The 22,500-nt window shown below is 42.6% G+C and overlaps 1 protein-coding gene across 4 annotated transcripts in view; it reads right to left on the bottom strand.

Moving 5' to 3' along the window:
• Window positions 1-5,107: 5,107 nt before the first annotated feature.
• sema5ba (sema domain, seven thrombospondin repeats (type 1 and type 1-like), transmembrane domain (TM) and short cytoplasmic domain, (semaphorin) 5Ba) overlaps window positions 5,108-22,500 on the bottom strand; it is a 220,391-nt gene continuing 202,998 nt past the window's right edge. The window contains exons 19-24 of one of the 4 annotated variants that reach the window (XM_074657943.1): window positions 19,349-19,519; window positions 15,883-15,936; window positions 15,322-15,459; window positions 13,174-13,218; window positions 10,893-11,098; window positions 5,108-7,410 (exon numbers count right to left, since the gene is read on the bottom strand). In XM_074657943.1, coding sequence (XP_074514044.1) covers window positions 7,234-7,410; window positions 10,893-11,098; window positions 13,174-13,218; window positions 15,322-15,459; window positions 15,883-15,936; window positions 19,349-19,519 — 791 coding nt within the window. In that variant the 3' untranslated portion in view covers window positions 5,108-7,233. The remainder of the gene's footprint in view (window positions 7,411-10,892; window positions 11,099-13,173; window positions 13,219-15,321; window positions 15,460-15,882; window positions 15,937-19,348; window positions 19,520-22,500) is intronic. The other 3 variants (XM_074657944.1, XM_074657945.1, XM_074657946.1) reach the window with 3 other exon arrangements.

Raw genomic sequence — 22,500 nt, 5'->3', positions numbered from 1 at the left:
GAGTGTTTTAGAGGATGAAGAGTGGGCTGCTCTCTCTTCTGACAACCAGTGATATAGTTGCTCTGGTGCAAAAATACAAACTCCAGTTATTTATGGGGAGGGCTGCAGACTGAGTGTACACACACAATGTTTTATCAGCTTTTATTTAGTGTCTGCTCCCGTCCGGTGACAGTCGCTGGTCTACACATTTTCCTGCACAGCAGCAGAATCACTGTGGTGTGATGATAAAGTACTGGTGTCTAGGCCACTGGCACCAGCAGTGATCCACGGGCACTCTGCTGGACACACCCTGACTACTTGGCTCGTTTGTCCCATCCATCTACCCCCCCCCCCAGCTTCATACGGCGAAGGATTCCAGCGCCGCAATCATTTGTTCTGGGGATGAAGGGAGAGGATGCACTTCTGTGACGACTCAAAGTGTGACTTTACTGAATTCTTGTGTAGTATAGGATATATACAATGGTTCGTATTAGGGATGCACCGATAGTGATACCAGTATCCACCTCCCCGACGGTGCGGGCGAGACGGGCCGGTGGTGCCTTGGAGCCTTTCCAAGCCGACCTAGAGCCGGTGGCGGCACACCGCCTCGTATGCGGGACTCCCCAGCCTGCCGTGTGTCGCTCACACCCTCCAGCTGGCTGTTAACGAGGGTCTTTAGGCACAGAGAAGTACTCGTATCGGTACTCGGTATCGGAGAGTACCCAAATGTAAGTACTTGTACTCGGTCTGAGATAAAGTGGTATCGGTGCATCCCTAGTGCGTATGATATCTTACGAGAGTTATTCCTCATTTTTCGTGCGTTCTCCTACGAACGTCCAGCAACAGTTACCTGACAAATAAATCAACTTTGTCTTCTGGTTCCACACGGGACATGAACACCGGTCTCCTGGGCGAAAGTACAGAAGTAAGCTACAGAAGTGTAGCTATGAACTGTGAATGAAAACAGTTATAGGGCAGGGTGGCTAAAGGATGAGACTGGTGCTAATTTAGTTTTACTCTGTTTACTTTTTGCAGGATTTTTGCCCCCGCTGGTCCCTCTGCACCGTTGCACAAACATGTGCCATCTCCAGTTGCTTCAGGTCACCTGCTAGTGATGAACTTCACCTGGAGGATCCCACACCAGCTTCCGACTTGCAAACTCAGCCAACCAACCGAGCAAGTAAGCAGCATTACTGGGAACCAGTATCTTTATGGTGGAGGGGTAGAACTGTAACTAGACTTGGGTAGTATTACGGTATAACAGGATATTTAAAAATCCAGATGGTATGATGAAGCTGCATTATCTGATGCTGTATTGATGTGATGTATTATAGTGTGCAGCAATTTCAACCTACTATACTATGACTTTTTTTCATGAACATTTTTGACATGCTATACTATGAATTTTTTTCGTAAAAAAATGTTGACATGCTATACTATGAATTTTTTTTAGTAAAATTTTTTCGACATACCAAACTATGACCTTTTTTTCATGGACATTTTTGACATAGTAATTATGACTTTTTTCGTAAATTATTTTTGACATAGTATAATATGACTTTCTTTCATGAAAATTTTCAACATTCTATAATAAACTTTTTTTTTCATGTAAATTTTTCGACATGCTATACTATTAATTTTTTTTCGTAAAAACTTTGACATGAAAAAGTTTTTATGACTTTTTTTATGACTTTTTTTATGACTTTTTTTATGAAAGTTTTCGACATACTATACTTTGACTTTTTTTATGAAAAATTTCGACGTGCTATACTATGACTTTTTTTTCATGGAAATTTTTGACATAGTATAATATGACTTTTTTACGTGAAACTTTTCGATATACTATACTATTATCACGATTTCACCTTGGCTGTCTAGTGTTTCCTTTTGTTTCCTCTGTTTCCCTGCCCTTTTGTCTCCTGTGTGTTTTTCCCTGGTTTGTCTAGTCTGTCAGTGTGTTGGGAGGTGTGGTCTTCCTTCCCCTCCTCCTTCTCCTGGGCGGGCACTGCTGGAGCAGCTGACAACAATCAACCAATCATCACACACACCTGCAGTATATATACCCCGGTTTTCCTGCCAGTCATCGCCAGATCGTTCCGTCGCCCTCAGTGGTACAAGACACATTCAGGCCCTCTTAGTTTATTGCTCTTGACTTTGCTCATGCTCGTGTTTTTGGATTTTTGGACTCACCTTGTTTTTGTTCTGTGCGCAGGTCTGTTCACCTGCTCCTCCTCGATCTGGATCCTTACCTTCGTTACTTACCTGCCTGTTCACTCTCCGACGCCAATCCACGCTAGGAGCTCAAGTGGATTCATCTGTTCCTCTGGAAGGATTCCTGGACACCCCTCCCCGTGCCCCCCGTTCCGTGATTTAAGTAGTGACATTATTACTGCCACGTTTCGGAACTCCAGGAACCCCAGCCCTGTTCACAGTACATTTAATATTTGTGTAATAAATTATCTTTCTTACACCTTTAAAAGACTTGTGTTTGTGTCTGCATTTGAGTCCACGCTGTTGTTGAACCAGAACATAACAGAAAGATTTCAACATACTATACTTTGAATTTTTTTATGAACATCTTTGACATACTATACTATGACTTTTTTTAATGAAATTTTTCGACATTCTATAATATAACTTTTTTTTCGTAAAACATTTTCGACATACTATACTGACTTTTTTTTCGACACACTAAAGTATGACTTTTTTTATGAAAAATTTCGATGGCTATACTATTACTTTTTTTTCGTAAAAACTTTGACATGCTATACTATGACTATTTTTCATGAAAGTCTTTGACATACAATACTATGACTTTTTTCATGAAAAATTTCGACATTTTATAATACAACTTTTTTTTCGTAAAATTTTTTCGACATACTATACCATGACTTTTTTTCATGGAAATTTTTCGACATGCTATACCATTACTTTTTTTTCGTAAAAAATTTTACATACTATACTATGACTTTTTTTCATGAAATTTTTCGACATTCTATAATACAACTTTTTTTTCGTAAAACATTTTCGACATACTATACTGACTTTTTTTTCATGGAAATTTTCGACACACTAAAGTATGACTTTTTTTCATGAAAAATTTGACATACTATACTATGACTTTTTTTCATGGAAATTTGACATACTATACTATGACTTTTTTTCATGGAAATTTTTCGACATGCTATACCATTACTTTTTTTTTCGCAAAATCTTCGACACACTAAAGTATGACTTTTTTTCATGAAAGATTTCGACATACTATACTATGACTTTTTTTCATGTAAATTTTTCGACATACTATACTATGACTTTTTTTCGTAAATAATTTGACATGCAATGACTTTTTTTATGAAAAATTTCGAAGGCTATACTATTACCTTTTTTTCGTAAAAACTTTGACATGCTATACTATGACTTTTTTTATGAAAGATTTCGACATACTATACTATGACTTTTTTTAATGAAATTTTTCAACATTCTATAATATAACTTTTTTTTCGTAAAATATTTTCGACATACTATACTGACTTTTTTTCCATGGAAATTTTCGACACACTAAAGTATGACTTTTTTTCATGAAAAATTTGACATACTATACTATGACTTTTTTATCGTAAAAAAATTTCGACATACTATACTGACTTTTTTTCATGGAAATTTTTCGACATGCTATACCATTACTTTTTTTTTTGCAAAAACTTTGACATACTATACTATGACTTTTTTTCATGGAAATTTTTCGACATTCTATAATATAACTTTTTTTTCGTAAAACATTTTCGACATACTATACTGACTTTTTTTTCATGAAAAATTTGACATACTATACTATGACTTTTTTTCATGGAAATTTTTCGACATGCTATACCATTACTTTTTTTTTCGCAAAATCTTCGACACACTAAAGTATGACTTTTTTTCATGTAAATTTTTCAACATACTATACTATGACTTTTTTTCGTAAATAATTTGACATGCAATACTATGACTTTTTTATGAAAAATTTCGAAGGCTATACTATTACTTTTTTTTCGTAAAAACTTTGACATGCTATACTATGACTATTTTTCATGAAAGTCTTTGACATGCTATACTATGACTTTTTTTATGAAAAACTTTGACATACTATACTATGACTTTTTTCGTAAAAAATTTGATGTACAATACTATGACTTTTTTCATGAAAAATTTCGACATTTTATAATACAACTTATTTTTCATGGAAATTTTTCGACATGCTATACCATTACTTTTTTTTTTCGTAAAAACTTTGACATACTATATTCTGACTTTTTTTCATGAAATTTTTCGACATTCTATAATACAACTTTTTTTTCGTAAAACATTTTCGACATACTATACTGACTTTTTTTTCATGGAAATTTTTCGACATGCTATACCATTACTTTTTTTTTTCGCAAAATCTTCGACACACTAAAGTATGACTTTTTTTCATGAAAGATTTCGACATACTATACTATGACTTCTTTTCATGTAAATTTTTCGACATACTATACTATGACTTTTTTTCGTAAATAATTTGACATGCAATACTATGACTTTTTTTATGAAACATTTCGATGGCTATACTATTACTTTTTTTTCGTAAAAACTTTGACATGCTATACTATGACTTTTTTTCATGACATTTTTCGACATTCTATAATATAATTTTTTTTTCGTAAAATTTTTTCGACATACTATACTATTTTTTTTTAATGGAAATTTTCGATATACTACACTATGACTTTTTTTCGTGAAGATTTTGACGTACTTTACAATGACTTTTTCTGTGAAAATTTTAGACATACTATACGATGACTTTTTTTTCATAAAAAATTTGACATGCAATACTATGACTATTTTTCATGAACATTTTCGACATGCCATACTATGACTATTTTTATGAACATTTTCGAGATACTATACAATGATTTTTTCGTAAAAAAATTTGACATACTATACTATGACTTTTTTCATGAACATTTTCGAGATACTATACTGTGACTTTTGAAACAAAGTCACAGTATAGTACGTGGTCATGAAAAAAGACATAGTATCGTATGTCGAACGTCGCGAAAAAATGGCATAGTATAGAAAATTTAAAAAATATCACAAATCCCCGTTGAGTTGGCATCAAGGTTTATTATCCTTTTATAATGTACAATATACAAAAATATAGGGTACCAAAAAATTCACAGTGTCTAAAAGGCAGTGATTACAGTCTACATGACAGGTCTAACAGTACACCTGGTAAGTTGCATAGAAGGGCACAGAGCCTCACATGGCAGGGGACGGGGCTCCACACCGACCAATCACATGACCGGCTTTCAGACGGCGCCGATAGCGGCGGAGTTTAGAGATCAAAACGACTTCATATTTTCAGTCTGTAATATTTGATACCGTCTCATATTATCAGAGTTATTATTCAGTCTCTGGGATGTGTGAGCAGCTGCTGGAGGTCAGAAGCCGGCGGCGGTCGGCCACATTGTGGAGCTCCGTCCCCCAAACAAACCTCATGGTTGGTGTGTACTTAGCTGCTGCACTTTTTTTTAAACAACTATAAGGCTTTTTTTTTTTTTTTTTTTTTTTAAACAAACAGTGTTAGCTATACAATATACAGATAGATTTACACATCCTCCGCAGGGTCATTCATTAAACGGGCTGCAGAGGGCTCCTATATACAGATAGAGCTCTCGTCTTCGTGCATGTACAGTAGCTGAACTGAAAAGCATTGCTGGGTTAGCATTCATCGATCAGGCAATAATAATAATAATAATAAAATATAGCTGTGAAAATGCCCTTTATAAACCAAGCTTTGACTATAAATAGTGTACACGCGATGCTTTAACTTATGATTAACATCTCGTACATGAAATATAGAAAAAACAGTAGTGTGTCAGCGACAGAACGTGGAAAACAATGCACAAAATAATCCTCGTCGTATATATATAGTCATGTGTATGAAAGCATCTACATTGTACAAAATACAGCTATGCTCATTCAGGACACGCAGAGATAAAGAGTACACGTGTTTGCACGTACACAAACATCCACACTCACATGCACTCCGTTTGATCTTTCCAAGCATTTCGACGCCGACGTGTTTTGTTTCAGTCATTCTTTGTAAAAATCATTTTTATGTGAACATTTTGAAGATGCAACGGTTACCAAAACATCTGGAAAAATCAAGATTCAGTGAAGTGAAATTAGAGAATTAATCAGCTATTTAACAAAATATGTCCTCCTATGCTACAGCTCAAGTTTGAGAATAAAAGAAACATCTTAAAAAACAAAATAAGAACAAGTCTACTAGCTTATTCTACCATCATAGAAAAGAACCCCCCGATCCAGTTGTTCGTCAGCACACTGGCCATATGTGATATGACCACCGAGCTATTTAGCACTCAGTAGAATCAATATGAGAATCGATTGGAGAATCAATCAATTCACTTTTCACAAGTCTTTTATTGTTCTTGGAAAAAAATAAAAAGTGAAGAAATAGAAAGAAAAAGAAATGTGGCCTCTGCCCTCTATTGCATACAGGCACCCAAGGCATTCCCAAAGCTGTATGTACAGTTCACACCACGGCCCATAATCCACCTTGTTCTGACTTTCACGAGCGTCCACGAAAGGCGTCCAACTCAGGCGGATGTTTTAGTGTTGTGACTCTTTCCTGCCACGTGACGGAGGGCGTGCATCCGCCCCCCGACAACCATTATATCATCATCGACTTCATTGAGTTTTCTCCTTTGTTGTCGTTCTCTCGCTCGGCGCCAAGGACATCACGATACGCGGCGTTTGTTCTCAGTAACTGCTTCTGTTGTCGAGTGACTCGCAAGTTCATTCCAAGCTGAAGATGTTAGTAACGGAGAGGAGGTGTGAAGCGGTGATCCAGATCCAGAGAAATGCTAAGTTTTGTTTGACTCGGTGTTCTGCTAGATCCACACATGAAGCTCTGAGTTGACACGACTAAATCCAGTCAGGCCCCCTTACGATAACACCCCGCCCCCCCAGCTGGTTGCATAAGTCCCCGTCTGCACCAGGACCTGGGCCTCGCCGTCGCCATCCAAACCCAACATCTCCTGATGGAAAGTTCCAGAAACGCCCTCAAAACGCCACCATGCGGAAGAGACGAGGAGGAGAGGGGGCGATGATGAACAGAGGCCGAGCTCTGAAGAACAGTTCATGTGGGTTCGGTTATGTCACCGGGGTGGCGTCCGTTGGAGGCGGCAGGGGGGGGGGCGTGTCTCAGCTGTTGTTGTTCTGGTTGTAGGTCCGGCACGGCGAGGGGGAGGAGTTGGGCTGGTAGTCGTACTTGCCGAGCGCCGCGGGGTAGTAGGTGGTGGTGTAGACGTTGGTCTGCTGCAGCGGCGTCGGGTAGAAGTTGGAGCGTTCGTCTGGCAGCAGGTTGTTCTTGTTGAGCGTCTGGAAGGAAAACAGCAGAGAAACAGAAGCGTTAAAGGTTTCAGTCACAACTCAGAGAGTCATATGTTTGATCAGTTATGTCATATTAATAAGGCTGTTAAAGTTAACATGATTTTTAGGTTGTAGCGGCTCAGTTTTAAAGCTAGAGTGAAGATACTGGTATCATAGTAAACTATAGAACCTGATGAATCCATCGGTACCAACCATATCAGACTAACTGGTCATGAAGGAGGTTAAATAACGCTCCAAACTTACACTAAATGTTGGCGAGGAAAAACGGTCATGTCCATTTTCAAAGGGGTCCCTTGACCTCTGACCTCCAGATCAGTGAATGTAAATGGGTTCTCTGGGTACCCACAAGTCTCCCCTTTACAGACATGCCCACTTTATGATCATCACATGCAGTTTGGGGCAAGTCATAGTCAAGTCAGCACACTGACACACTGACAGCTGTTGTTGCCTGTTGGGCTGCAGTTTGACATGTTATGATTGGAGCATATTGTTTTATGCTAAATGCAGTACCTGTGAGGGTTTCTGGATCAATATCTGTCATTGATTTGTGTTGTTAATTGATTTACAATAATAAATATATGCATACATTTTGCATAAAGCAGCATATTTGTCCACTCCCATGTTGATACGAGGATTAAATACTTGACTAATCTCTCTTTTTCTGTAACTATGGATAATCATGTGATGAATCAAGATTAAATATTTGAATGTATTGACAGCTCTAATATTAAATATGTTTGATATTGGGATCTACGGTGATACTTTAAACTTCTCTCTACTTGCCAGGTGAGTTCCTGGATGTTGTGATTACACAGCCGTAAAACAGGATCTAAACTCCAAAGAGGAATAAATCTGGACCAAGAGGTTCATTTCCTTCTAAATGTTTTCTTTTAGTAAATTATTTTATAAAACCATTCATCCAAGAGCTCACCAGAAAAAATGAAACGCTCTCCCATATCTTCGACGGTGGTTAGGTTTAGGAAAAGGTTGTGGTTTGGGTTAAAACATGTATGTTTGTTACGTTATGTTGAGTAACGTAAATTGAGTATTAAATACTTGACTAATCTCCCTTTATGGTTCATTTGGAACAAACAAAAAAAATTGCGATTAATCGCGATTAAATATGGATAATCGTTATTGACGATTGACAGTCCTAATTTTTATTTTATTTTTGACTTTTTAATTTAATTGTAGTTTAGTGTTCAGAGTGCGTTTGCTAGATTTAGTTTAGTTTCAGTTCTTCAGAAGGTTTAGTTTTTATATAATTAGTTTTAGTTTGTTTCTGTTAGGTCCAGCTATAATGTCTCATGTAGCTACATATACATACTAAATACCTGGTTGGAGAACTGTGTAGGAATGTTTAATCTTCGCGCTACTTTAGTGTCCGATGTGAAGAAATTGCGGCGTCTCCTGTAACGTCAAGTCCGTGGTTCAAAGTCACGACAGTTGACACAAGTTCACGCTGTCTCCTTTTTTCAGTAGTGATGTATTATAACTAAAAAACTTTAGATAGTTTACTGAAATGAATTTATGTTCATTTTTATTTTATTTTTTGTTAGTTTATTTATTTAATTTAATTTTTTTAAATGTTCAATATTTGTATATATTGTTTCAGTTTAGTTTTAGTTTTTCTTAAAATAGAGTTTCAGTTTATAAAAAATAAAGATAAAGACGTGTCTCGATGTGGACGCCCCGTAAAGATAAAGACGTGTCTCAGTGTGGACGCCCCGTAAAGATAAAGACGTGTCTCGGTGTGGACGCTCCGTTCTGTGTTTTATGTAAGAGCTGAAATCATATCAGGTGAATAAACTCCCTCCGCTCGCCTCAAGGTTAGGACTTTATGACTCGTGTGCTGTGAGTGTATTCATAACCAAAGCAGAGCAATTTAACAAATTTAATTTAGTTCATGTGGAGCATACTCAACACGCTAATATATGAGACGGGGGGGACGGGGGGGACGGGCTCTCTGAAATAACAACAGAACTAAACCCACCTTTTATTCTAATGTAATAACGCAGTCTGGTGTAGAAGGTAGAAGAAGAACAGAAGGTGGAGGACCTTCCAGAGGGGGGGGGGGGGGGGGGGGGGGGGGGGGGGTCATTAGAGCTAATGAGTTCAGGCTCTCAGCGGCGAGGTGGCTGTCAGCGGCGCGTCCACACAGCAACAACAATAATAATAATAATAATAATAATAATAATAACCGCCAGGACAACAAGTGTCAGGAGGATCAAACACAGAGATGTGTCGTCATGGCTACGTGTTCCCGTCACGCTTTGGTAGAATCTGAGATGCGGGACGGTTGAGATGAATCTCTGCTGGAGCACGTTAGTCTTCAGTCAGACAAAGACTCTGTTCAGATGAGCTGATTTTTTCTATAGACAGAATTCCTTCATTTGTTAACACGAGGCTTTTATTCTGAAATATGTGCGGGACAGTGATGTGGAACAAGCAGTGACTTGGAAAGCATCATAAATGAATAAAGTACTGAGTTTTAATTGTGGATTATTACTATTATTTACTAATTACCACACGTTGCTGAACCTTTCTCTGTCTAAAATAAATATAAATTATATTTATCATGAAGATAAATGGCCATTAAAAGGCAAACTCTATGCAGAAAGAAAGGGCTGACAGCAGCAGCAGAAACACAGCTGACACGCAGCCGACACGCAGCCGACACGCAGCCGACACGCAGCCAACACGCAGCCAACAGGCGTCTAGTGTGAAAACCAGACTCCTGCATCACGCAGCCAACACGCGACGCAGACGCCACGCGCTCCTGATGCGGGTAGTATGCCCATGTTTTAAGGTCAGACGGATGCTGTGTCTGATTTGAGAGGATGTAACTGAATATAACAGGATGAAATGAATCACCGAGCTGCTTCTGAGACGTGCTACATTATATTCTGGAGTAAAGAATGATTGTTTAACTCAGGTCATAAAGAGTTTAAATGAATTTATCTACAGCTTATTATCAGCAGCATGCTTTAACACACTCTACAGAGACAGAAAGATCCATGATGATCTCCCAGAGCTTCACTAACCAACAGTTAAAGGAGCAAAACAACAGAAGTTATGACAACAACACTGCTCTAAAAAGTAGTTTCTTGACTTTGTGTAAATGTGAAGGCGCAGTAGACGGATGGCGTTGGGAGGTGGAGGGCCGGCTAATGCGTTAGCGAGCTAATGGGGCCCATTAATAAGGACGAGGTCTGTGGGCAGGTAGGAGGCTTAAAGCCTTTAGGTTCAGTAGAAGAGCAGGGAGGAATAGAAATGAGTAGTAATTCATCTTCTGTGGTTAACGCTCTATTGAGATAAATGCATGAATAAAGGCTCTAAATAAAACATGAATCACGTTGTCCTTGAATCTACAACATTTACATTGTGTGTGTGTGTGTGTGTGTGCTTCTACTTGCATTACTTCTATCTACAGGATATTGAAATGAGCAGCGACTCCAGCGATCACGCACCTTGAACTCCATGGGGGTGTACTTCTCGTTCTTTGGCGTGGTGTTGCCCTTGTAGTTGAGGTGGTTGGGCGTGGTGGGGTGGATGACGGCGGACTCCTGCGACGGCTTGTGGAAACGTTGACAGTAGACGTAGATCAGGAAGGACAGCAGCCCGGCGCCGAGGAAACAGGAAACACCGGTGGCGATCAGGTGGATGGAGGTGAATGCTGGGAAATGAAGAAGATACGTGGCGGTGTTAGCGTACGTCATCACATCCCACACACCCCTAGCATTATGTGCACGCACGTTTACCACAAGACTCATTCTGAATCAAACTAAAGGAATATGTCACCTTTGTGTCAGCAACCGTGAAAACAAAGTTATCTTGAATTCTTCAAGCTAACTCTGACTAGCTCCCGTCCTGCCGATTTCAACTCAGATCTGTTGTTCCCAACTTTTTACTAACCGATAACCGACCAGATTAGTGCGTCTCATGCAGCGGTGTTATGATTTTAGTGCCTTATGAGACGTCCAGCTGCAACAAAAAGCTGATGCACAAATCCATCATTTCTCACCAGCTGCAGTTCGCCCGACCGCGAGAGTTAGTAACCACACATGCAGCCACTTTCCCAGTAAAAAGTCTCCACTGCATCAGTTAGTTCAGCTGCCAGGTTGTCAGCTGTGTGTCAGCCTGGTGTAACGTTACTCCTTCAGCCCAACGTAACGACAGACCGCGTGTGTGTGGCGGCGGTGAGTGTGGGGTTGTCAGTGGCGTTATAGCTGTGAACGTAACGTTTATTTGTCGGTTATTAAATGCTACAACTCCTCAAGACCTGAGCCAAGCTCCCGTATCTTGCCAGCCACCTGCTGATTAAGGTGAAGGTGGTTAGCCCCGAAGCTAGCAACACATCCGGCTCAGACTCTCTTAAGGCGGGCTGTTAAAGGGACTCTATGTAAGAATCAGAAATGTCTTGTTAACAGCTTCACCTGTGGTCGTTAAGTCAACTAAAGTCAGTGTCCTGTTGCTGGCGCTTGTGCTCGCTCTACATATACCTGAACGAGCATCGCTCAACACAGTGAGGAGACACACGTCAGCTAAAAGCACAATATCACTCTATATTTCAGCTGCTTGGCAGTAATGTTAGCTGACCAGACCAAGGTCTCTCCATGAATCAATGCTGATCCTAGTGTTGGCTTTTCCCGCCTCGGCCTCCCGACCGCGGCCGGAGGGAACGGGGGAGACGATAACGTTTCTCTCTGCGGAGCCCCGTCACTTCACAAGACACGGGAAACCTCTGTTGGTCTGGAGGAGCTGCAGCAGTTATTTCTGCACAAACGTCCACTGAACATTCACTAGATATTCTCAGAGCTAAACTAACTCTTCTGCAGTGTGGAGTGAGCAGCATGCACGGGAGAGGTGGAGAGAGAGAGAGAGAAGGAGCGCGGTGTGTGAGTGAAGGCAGGCAGAGGAGCAGAGACTCCGGTCCTGGAGACCAAAGCTACGGTCTCCCCCGCGTCCTCCGACCGCGGCCAACACTGTTTAACAGCTTCACTAGATACAACCAAGAGGTTTTGGTGCTTCACTGTAGTTTGAGTCTGAACAGCGGAGACACACGAGCGGCCATGAGACACCGACAAGCAATGATTTATACCTGGAAGAAGTTACAAACAGAACCTTTAAAGTGGACCAGCTGTTCTACTTTTAGTGACGAGCTGCTCCTCGGAGTTTTGCTCAGCTTTTTATTTAACCGATAGCATTAATCGGTAAATGTTATTAATATCCGTTAACATCTCTATTCACATATTTAGCATTATCAGGGAAAAAATAAAGTGCTTCCTCTAGACGCGTGGATAGTTCACTGCATCCCAAACACATTTTCTATCGTCTCCAGGACGACGGGATGCCGTTAGTCTCGAGCCCTGACGCTACTGTAGAGAAATGGTCTTCGGCTCGGTACCGAAGCATCGGTTCTCGTGACATCCCTAAAGTCTTCATCTCTTTTTGTCCACAGTTATTTGATCAGTTGTGGTCTCTTGTGTGTTGATGTCTGTCTTCTGAGGGACGTGAAAAGACTCTTTGGTTTTGTTCTTCCTATCAGTCAGTTTGTTGTCTCAATAGCTGGACAACTTGTGTCCTGTTCCATCACAGCGTACATAATGTTACTTCTTCCTCTTCTGCCAGACTATGGAAATGCACATCTAATGCATGAAAACACACATCAGGGACAGACGTACAGTACGGGGGGGGAAAACAGGAACATGCACACAGGAACAAAGTGAAGGCAGCTGCTCGTCCACTTACCTCCACAGTGTTGGTCCTTATCAAAACCAGATGCAGGGAGGATGACTGCAGAGAGGAGAGGAACACAACGTCAGACACTAACATGCACACACACACACACACACACACACACACACTGTAACAACAGGGGAGTTGAAACATGCAGAAAAACAGTGAATGAGGATTGATGATTGAAATGTTGCTTTTTAACACTCAGAACTTTGGGTAGTGAGAAAGCCGCTCTGCTCCCTCAGACTGAACCTCTCTAGCTGCTTTTAGAGACACATAACTTACAGCTACAGTCCAATCATTTACAGCTACGCCGCGTCCCGTCCCCCACAAATCCTCCAGGACAGAGGAGGGCTGATGTGTGAGCTGTTTTAATTGCACCGCCACATCTCCCCTGATTAATTTTTTGCCCTAATTCCTCAGCTTCCTCACAGTGTGACCTTAACAAATCCGTCCATCGCCTCATTGAAATTTGCAATAAAATTAGATGTGATTTGGTGTTGTGACAACCCATTAATATTAATCTCCGTCGTCTGGACTCGTTAAGGATTCTGAGCGTGGCGAGGCGTCTGCCGGCGGGCCATGAAAGATCATTTCAGAGGGGAAACTTTCTGAGAGCGTCAGCAGCATAACAAGGTGCACCGGGGGGGCCGCCGGGGTCAACCGCTAACCTGTTGGATTCACCTGGACTTAATTATGGTTAATTAACAGAAGCAGATTGCTTTAGAGCACAAAGAGGACGCCGGCTACACACACAGGATGGATGAAGATGATGAAGATGATGAGGATGATGACAAACAGTGTCCTAAAATCACAAACTGCTGCTTTCAAATGAGGCTGCCAACCAAGACGTGTCCTTCAGGAGGACTTAAGGATCGATGTTCTGACCTCACAGAGACCAAAACCAACACTGTGTTTGGGTAAACCTGGACAACCACAAGATAATCACATGTATTTTATATGTTTACTTCTTGTTTGACGTCTTTGCACAGTTAAAACATCTCAATAACATCCCTCCAGGATTTCGTGGCTTTTTCTGGGATTGTTGAGCCCTGATGTCTGATTTAGAGACAGCTTTTCTAAAAGCATTGCAATGCATGTTGCGATGTTTTTAGGTGTTTTTTTTTGCAATTAAATTGCAGAAGTGAAAAATGCAAAAATAGTTATATATAAAATATATCAGGGTTGTAAGGAAATATCGATCAGCTTGAGTATCGTATTATTATGTTGTGCGATACTGCATCGATTCTCAAAAACACTATTTTGAATTAATAGTTTAGATGCAAAGACTTGTGGCTCATTCTGTGTTGTATTTAAACCCCCAACCGCTAGATATCGGTCCAACGTAACAACGTAGGCTGAGACAGGAAGTAGCGGTGCGCCGCCAACGTTAGTATTAGCAAACCTGGCTGACTACTTTCCACCAATCCGAAGGACTGAGACCGGTTCCCGCGGCGTCCAGAGCTGAAGTCTGGGTTAATTTTGGCTTCCACAATAATAAAAGAAGGCACTAAGGAGATGGACAAGAGTCTCGCCGTTTGTTTCTGATGTAACGTTAGAGCTAACGGCTAACGTTAAACGAGTGGATCCCTCTCAACTCACTCTGGAACAACGATGTCACAGGAAGTTACCACCGACCTCAACGCGTACAAACTAAATAACACCGCCAACCATTTATTTCATTTGCAAAGATATGCGTCCTCTCAGCGCTGTAGAGAACGAAGGCTTCCGTAAGATGGTGAAAACAACGGAGGGTTTGGTGGAACGAGGCTTGGAGTATTTTGAGGGAGACTTGCATTTTGTACTTTTTTGAGATCATATTCCACCGATGCAACGAGCCCTTCACAAGATTCAATCTGTAACCACTTTTGAAAAAGCGAACAGGTCTAGAACGTCACATCATGTCCTCTGCTTTCCACGTCAAGAGATACAAACTTAGATGTTTCTATTTGCATCATACAATTTTAAAAAACGAAATGAAAGTGAGAAGCGTGGAGTGCATTCTGGGATATTCAAGACTGCAAAAGGAAACAGGTTGTCTCCTCAAAGTTCTGGCAAAAGGACGCAGCACTGGAGGAGCCTTTGAACGGCCAACCTGGAAGTGTTAAGACGAGTGTGAAGGAGGCTGAAGGCTCAGGTACCGCGAGCTGACCGACTCACCGGGTATTTCGTTGCAGTCTCTGCGCTGGGTGCCGTTCCCGACACACGGCGTGCTGCCCTGAGCGCCGCACGCCCGACTCCTCATCTGCAAGCCTGAATCATCGCAGGCCGACCACAGCGACCACGCCATCCAGCCACCTGAACGCAGACCAAAAAAAAAATCAATCAATACAAAACACATCGAAACCCGGACGTCCTGGAAACCAGCGCGCCCACCCACGGCGTCGCCGCTAACCGTCCCCCGCCAGCCAAACAGCACCGAAAACAGTGTTTGTGATGTAAACAGGATTGGAAGGAGTGAGCCCATGGAGAGTTTGTTTAGTGCATAGCGGAGATGTTTGTCTCCCGAGACAAGCTTTAGAGCGGTTTCCCCGCAGCAGCCGACTGAGCGGTAAACAAAGAGGAAAGAGAAAACTCCCGGCTTTGAACCGTGCACTCGCTGCACTCTTTCACCCTGGGTTGAAAGCAAAGGGAGCAAACAGGCTGCAGCAGTGAAAGGCCGGCTTCTTATTCAGGCTGCTCTCGAGTGTGCAGCTTTGGCAGAGCGAAGGCCTCTTTTACCTTCCGTATCAGCCCGCCGCTCCGGCTCCACCATCTGCTCCCTCCTCGCCACATCTAGACACACAGAACACACCGACCACCTGAAACGTGCTTAATAACCGTGCACCGCTTTAATTGCTTCATTTATTCCCATTTATTTGTGTCACCCGGGCGACCTGCGTGATCGTACTGTTGAGTCGGAGGGAAGGGACGCCATCAGGCTCCTCGTTAGTATTCTGTCCCTGCAGTCCCTTCCTGCTGTCCTCCATTACTGCTGGAAACTTTAATCAAATGACCTGCGACGGGGAGGGGAGGGAGGGCATCAAATATCCCCGTGACTGACAGCCGGCTCGCCTCCAATTATCATGCAGAGAGAGGGACGGCGGCACCGGGAGGACCCCGCCGATAGATGACTGATGTTGTGCCTGTCAATAAAGGAACGGACGAGGAGACGGGTCGAAGATGGAGAGGTGGTCGATCAGGACGAACAGGAAAACATTAACCTTAGAGAGGAGGTTGATTAACATCTCGACTAAGAGAAGAGGGAAATGTTCCACAATCGATATATCTGCTTCATCTGAGTCTATGTGGAGGTAGAAGGAAGTTACCGCTTTTATTGTGGTAGACTGAGTAACGTGACGTCATATCCGTCAACCAAAACAAAGCTCAGAGAGTCTAAAACGTTGGAGGGTCAGCGTGGATACGACCTGCACCCTCCCATGTTAAATCCAGCGTGGTAAACACTACACATCCAGTAAAGGATGGAAACACTTTGGGTTTCACACATTGACAGGAAAAGCAGAGCTAGACAGAGCAGAGCTAAAGCTGCATGCTAACTTCTAAAAAAGGCCAAAATGTGTCCGTTAATAAGGCTGAACAAAGCCGAAATATGGCCCAAAAAATTCCTAAAAAAGGATGATATATGTCGGAATAAAAGTCCCAAAAACTTAGCAGGAGACGTTATGGTATGGTGGTAACGTTATGGTATGGTGGTATCGTTGCGGCGGAGCCGGCCGTGGCTCTCGTCTCCGTGGTCAAATGGGCCGACGCTACGACTGTAGAGCACCCAGATACTGACATTTGTGTTCTCTGCATTGAAACGGCCCCGATGGAGCTGACCATGGATGGATAAAGAGAACGGAGCTGACGGGAGAGCTAGAGACCACCTTGGAGAAGTTACAGGAAGTAGACACGTGGGACTATGTCCGCTTTTCAAAATAAGGTGTTAACAAAGGGAACTGTAGATACTAAATACATCTATGGAAATCAGATTGATGGATTATATTCACCAGAAGTATAAAACATTATAAATTAAAAAGAAAATCCCACTAATCTGTGAGGGAAATGTTTTTATTCTTTGATTTCTGGGTCGCTGGATAATCAATAATTCCTGCCAATAACTGATATATTTGACTTCAGGACGTCTCTGACTACATACATGCTGATAATCAAACATTTTTACTGGATTCATTTAGAGATTTTACAAAGTAAAAGTCCCTAGAAGTGTCTGATTCAACTTTTTCTCATGGTCTAGTGGTAAAAAAGTTTTGCAATCCATATGGAATGGACGCCTGAGTATCATGATGGTATTGAATCAGGAGATATTTGTACACACATGCAGACTATGAAACCCCCCAGATGATGAATATTACCTCCAGTTTGTGTTTTAGAGCTAAATGAATAATCGCGGGGACAAAGCGTTGAAGGCTGTTTGATATTAAACTGAATCCTTAATCTGAGTTGTTTCCTTCCTGGTGGATCAGCAGCAGATCTCTCATGCATATTTCAGTGTCCTTGTGGGAGCAGAAGGGAATAGAGCGGGAGACACAGAGGGCGTTGTTATACATCTCACATCTCATCATCATATGGAGGGAGACTTCAGGGGGAGAAGGCTAGACTAGTTTGATTTCAACAGAACTTTGAGTCATTTGCCTGAACTGACCTTTAAGAACATCTTCTCTCTCACCTCGATGACTTCATAGTTTTGTTTTTATTTATCTAGGATGTCTCTGAGATGCTTCTCGTCTCCCCAGCGGAGGTAAAATAAATCACATTAGTGGAGCTCACAGGAAATAATTCAACAGCAACGTGTCTTTCCTGAAAACATGTCGCTCTTCCAGCGGATCCTCCAAAGAGCAGGAGTTTATTTAACTTTGTTTTCTCCAGCAGAAACAGTCCAGATGAGGATTACACCTCCAACAACGTCTTACAGCTATTAAAAGGAAACTTCACCCACAAAATGATCATCTGTATATCAGTAATTCTCTGATGTCTCCACGGTGAACAGAGAATTAAATAGGAAGGCGAAACGTGTTGATGAATTGAAGTAAATGACGGCGGTGTTTAACAACGAAACTACATCAAAACATCCGTTTACAAACCGGTGCAGTATAATTCAAGTCTCTTTTATCCAGTCGGATGATCACTACTTCCCAAATACGGAGGACGGAACCAAAACATAAATGAATAAGTGACAGCCCCTTCATTAGCATAATGAGGCAGAAATGCAAAAGGGAATAAATAGATCAAATGCATAAATAAAAACATGAATTTAAAAATAAATATAAAATAAGTGCAAAAATAAATAAATAAATAATTAAAAATAAATGCCAAAATAAATCAATTTAAAAATTAATAAAAAATAATAAATTAAAGGGGAATTAATACAAATATAAAGAAATAAATTAAAACAGAAATATACATTTATGTCACATTTTATCAATTAATTAATGGCTACATTTATTTTTAATATTATTTTTGCCATATTTAATGACTTATATATTTATTGATTATTTTTTTTATTTGGCAGGTTTCATCCTCCGTACCCGAACACATGCATCTTCACTAAAACTTCCCTATTTAAAAGACTTCCTCTTAAGCAGTCAGCGTTGTGGAGACGTGCTACTCATCCAGATGAGTCCAGAGCGTTTTATTTGACTTTAGTTGTATTAACTCATCAGGACTTTTCTCTGTTTCTTGATTCTCCGTTCACCGTGGAGGAATGAGAGAAAGTCTTCTTAGAGATTTAAAGGTAGAACTGATGGAGTAGGTGATGTAATCTCTAATCTACCCAACGAAGGAGAAACCCAATAGTTGAATATTGATGCTCTTTGGTATCAGCATCAAACATGCACTCTACATACACACAAGCATCCAAACTTCAGATGTGTCAGATATCCAGATGTTCTAGTAGAGGTCTTTGAAAGGTTTCCAGAGCGGTTGCCATGGCGCTCAGAGCTGCAGCAGCACGGCGGGGGGAAAGGACACGGTGGGAGGACGGCTTGTTGTCTCAGCAGGACTCTGTTTATCTTCCATATCTCTGAGACCGGCTGGATTCATTAGAGCCAGATGAAAGAAGCAATTTAGAGACGCCGAAATGACACGGCGTGGGAGACGAGTGGCGTGATGAACGGACCCCCGGCGTTGGCGTTGGCGGTGGCGGTGGCGGCGTGACAGAGATAGATTTTGAATCTAAGTGTGAGCTTACCGTCGCAGGTGTGCGTGTTACACAGCGCCTCCTCGGTGTGCAGTCCGATGCAGATGTCGCCTCCGTTGGCGGCCGCCGGGCTGTTACAGGAGCGCGTGCGTTGGTAGTGACCGCCGCCGCAACCCACGGAGCACTGGGACCAGGACGACCAGCAGGACCACGCACCTTTAACTGGAACACACACAAACACACAAACACACCATCACAGCCTTCGTTAATATAATAAAACATATATAGATATATCTATAAAGAGAGCGAGAGAGATTGGAATTTGCTACTAATTTACATCAAATCTTTTTTAAGTTAAGTTCACAGAGTTTTAAAGTGCAATTTGAAAAACGATTTAATGTAAATGTCAAACTTTACAATCATCATGTCGGAGCTATTTTATTAATTTCTTGGTGATGTATTGATTTAATCCTGCTCTTAATATGTTCTCTCTTTTGTTCTATCTTGTATTGGCGGTGGAGCTCAGAGACCTCAGAGAGACTAAGATAACGGAGTTCCTATAAACAGTAAACACATTCTACATGTTGTCGTGATGTAAATGTGTATTTAGGGTTTTTATTCTCCTGATCTGATGAGATCCTGCTGTGTCTCTCCGTCTTACTGTTGCATTGATTCGGTCTTCCCGTGAGGACGTTAATGTCTCTGATCTAATCAGAGGAGCGTGACTGACTAATTGACCGGGTGGTTGACTGGCGGATGTCCTTCTAACTAACGGAGAGAGGCGGCGTTGCCAGGTAACATCACATCTATTAGCTGAATGGATTATTAGTGTGACACACAGTGAAGCAAGCTGGGACCACTTAACTCTGACCAGCTCTCACCGGCAGCCACCGCCAACCACCGCCAACCACCGCCAGCCACCCCCAGCCACCGCCAGCCACCCCCAGCCACCGCCAACCACCGTCAACCACCGCCAGCCACCGCCAACCACCCCCAGCCACCGCCAACCACCGCCAACCAACGGCAACCGCCGCCAGCCACCGCCAGCCACCGCCAGCCACTGCTCGGCCTCACTAACCGGCTGTATTCACACCAGATCAGGAGAAACAGTGAACATTTTTACATTCATTTTGAACGGGGGTAGTGCGTTTGAGCTGCGGTGGCTGCAGGGGGTGCTGAAAATAAACGTAGCGGCCTGCGGCGGAGAAGTAGAAACTGAATCAACTTTTGGAGAAACGAAACCCGACGTCACGCTGCAATGTCCAATCACGTAACCAGCGAACCAGATCTGTACAACTCAGCCACGAGGGAAGAAAAGACGTTAATGGTGGCAGTTCACGTGCCTTTAAAGTGACTCGCCCAGACCGCTACACAACCAACGTCACAAACAACGTCTGAACTCGTATGAAAGCAGCCTTACGCTTCGTCCACACTGGGAATGTCACGAGCGCGTGGCGGCTGTGTCGCGGGGCGGCTGCGTTGCGTGGCGGCTACGTAGCATGGCGGCTGCGTCCCGGTGTGGCTGCGTTGCGTCACGGGGCATGACGCCTCACTGTCTGACCGATGCTCGCTTGCGTCTACGTAGTGCGACGCTGACTGTCGACACGTGTCACTGTCAACAAGCAGCTTCTGATTCTTCCATAGAGCCCCTTTAAGATGATGTCATGCTCTTTAGATGTCCCACCTGATGAGTTGACAGTTGACTTTGATAATACTTCAGATTAACATGATTTACAGACAGCTCCGCGGTAGAGTGAATACTTCTATGTTGTTTCTGTCGTCTGCAGGGACAGACGTTCCTCTGACGTCCTGCAGAGGAACTGGAGCTTCAGAACTTTCCTTACAGGACTGTTTTTAGGTCAGAAGTAGTTCTAATGAAACTGCCTCTTCTCTCTTCTCTCACTTCATTTCAATCTCCACAGCGATCTATATATTACCTCCGTCCTCCTCCTCTCTAATCTCCTCATCAATTACTATTTCTCTCTCATTCCCTCTTGTCTCCGGCCTTGTCCTTCTCACCGCCGGTTCTACCCGCTGAGACCGGCTGCACACGTGACTCTCATGGCAAGAAGGGCTTCCTGATTGGCTACATCCCAGCGGGACGTAACCGAGGCCGCCTTCCTTCGTTGCTAAGCTAAACGTTAAGATACCAACATTTAAATACACGACAGGAAACCAATCAGAGAGGGTTACATCGGGATAGCAGTCAGACCAGCAGTCTGTAGTCAGACCAGCAGTCTGTAGTCAGACCAGCAGACTGTAGTCAGCAGTCTGTAGTCAGACCAGCAGACTGTAGTCAGACCAGCAGTCTGTAGTCAGACCAGCAGACTGTAGTCAGACCAGCAGACTGTAGTCAGCAGTCTGTAGTCAGCAGTCTGTAGTCAGACCAGCAGACTGTAGTCAGACCAGCAGACTGTAGTCAGCAGTCTGTAGTCAGACCAGCAGTCTGTAGTCAGACCAGCAGACTGTAGTCAGCAGTCTGTAGTCAGACCAGCAGTCTGTAGTCAGACCAGCAGACTGTAGTCAGACCAGCAGACTGTAGTCAGACCAGCAGTCTGTAGTCAGACCAGCAGTCTGTAGTCAGACCAGCAGACTGTAGTCAGCAGTCTGTAGTCAGACCAGCAGTCTGTAGTCAGACCAGCAGACTGTAGTCAGACCAGCAGTCTGTAGTCAGACCAGCAGACTGTAGTCAGCAGTCTGTAGTCAGACCAGCAGTCTGTAGTCAGACCAGCAGTCTGTAGTCAGCAGTCTGTAGTCAGACCAGCAGTCTGTAGTCAGCAGTCTGTAGTCAGACCAGCAGTCTGTAGTCAGACCAGCAGTCTGTAGTCAGCAGTCTGTAGTCAGACCAGCAGTCTGTAGTCAGCAGTCTGTAGTCAGACCAGCAGTCTGTAGTCAGACCAGCAGTCTGTAGTCAGCAGTCTGTAGTCAGACCAGCAGTCTGTAGTCAGACCAGCAGTCTGTAGTCATCAGTCAGCTGATTGTGGTCTGATGAGGAGTTTGATCACTTCATTCGGTCTCTCTGCTCCGCTGCAGCTGCTGCTAACCGTTAGCTAATGAAGCTAATGATCCACGCAGCAGGACTTTACTACCACCATTGACCTTCCTCTCTCCATCCCTCTCCGTCTCTCTCTCTGCCTCTCTCTCCATCCCTCTCTCTCTCTCTCTCTCTGTCTCTCTCTGTCTCTCTCTCTCTCTCTCTCTCT

This window comes from Sebastes fasciatus, chromosome 14 (assembly GCF_043250625.1).
Source record: "Sebastes fasciatus isolate fSebFas1 chromosome 14, fSebFas1.pri, whole genome shotgun sequence".
NCBI lineage: Eukaryota > Metazoa > Chordata > Actinopteri > Perciformes > Sebastidae > Sebastes > Sebastes fasciatus.
This window is presented reverse-complemented; position numbering and strand designations above follow the sequence as displayed.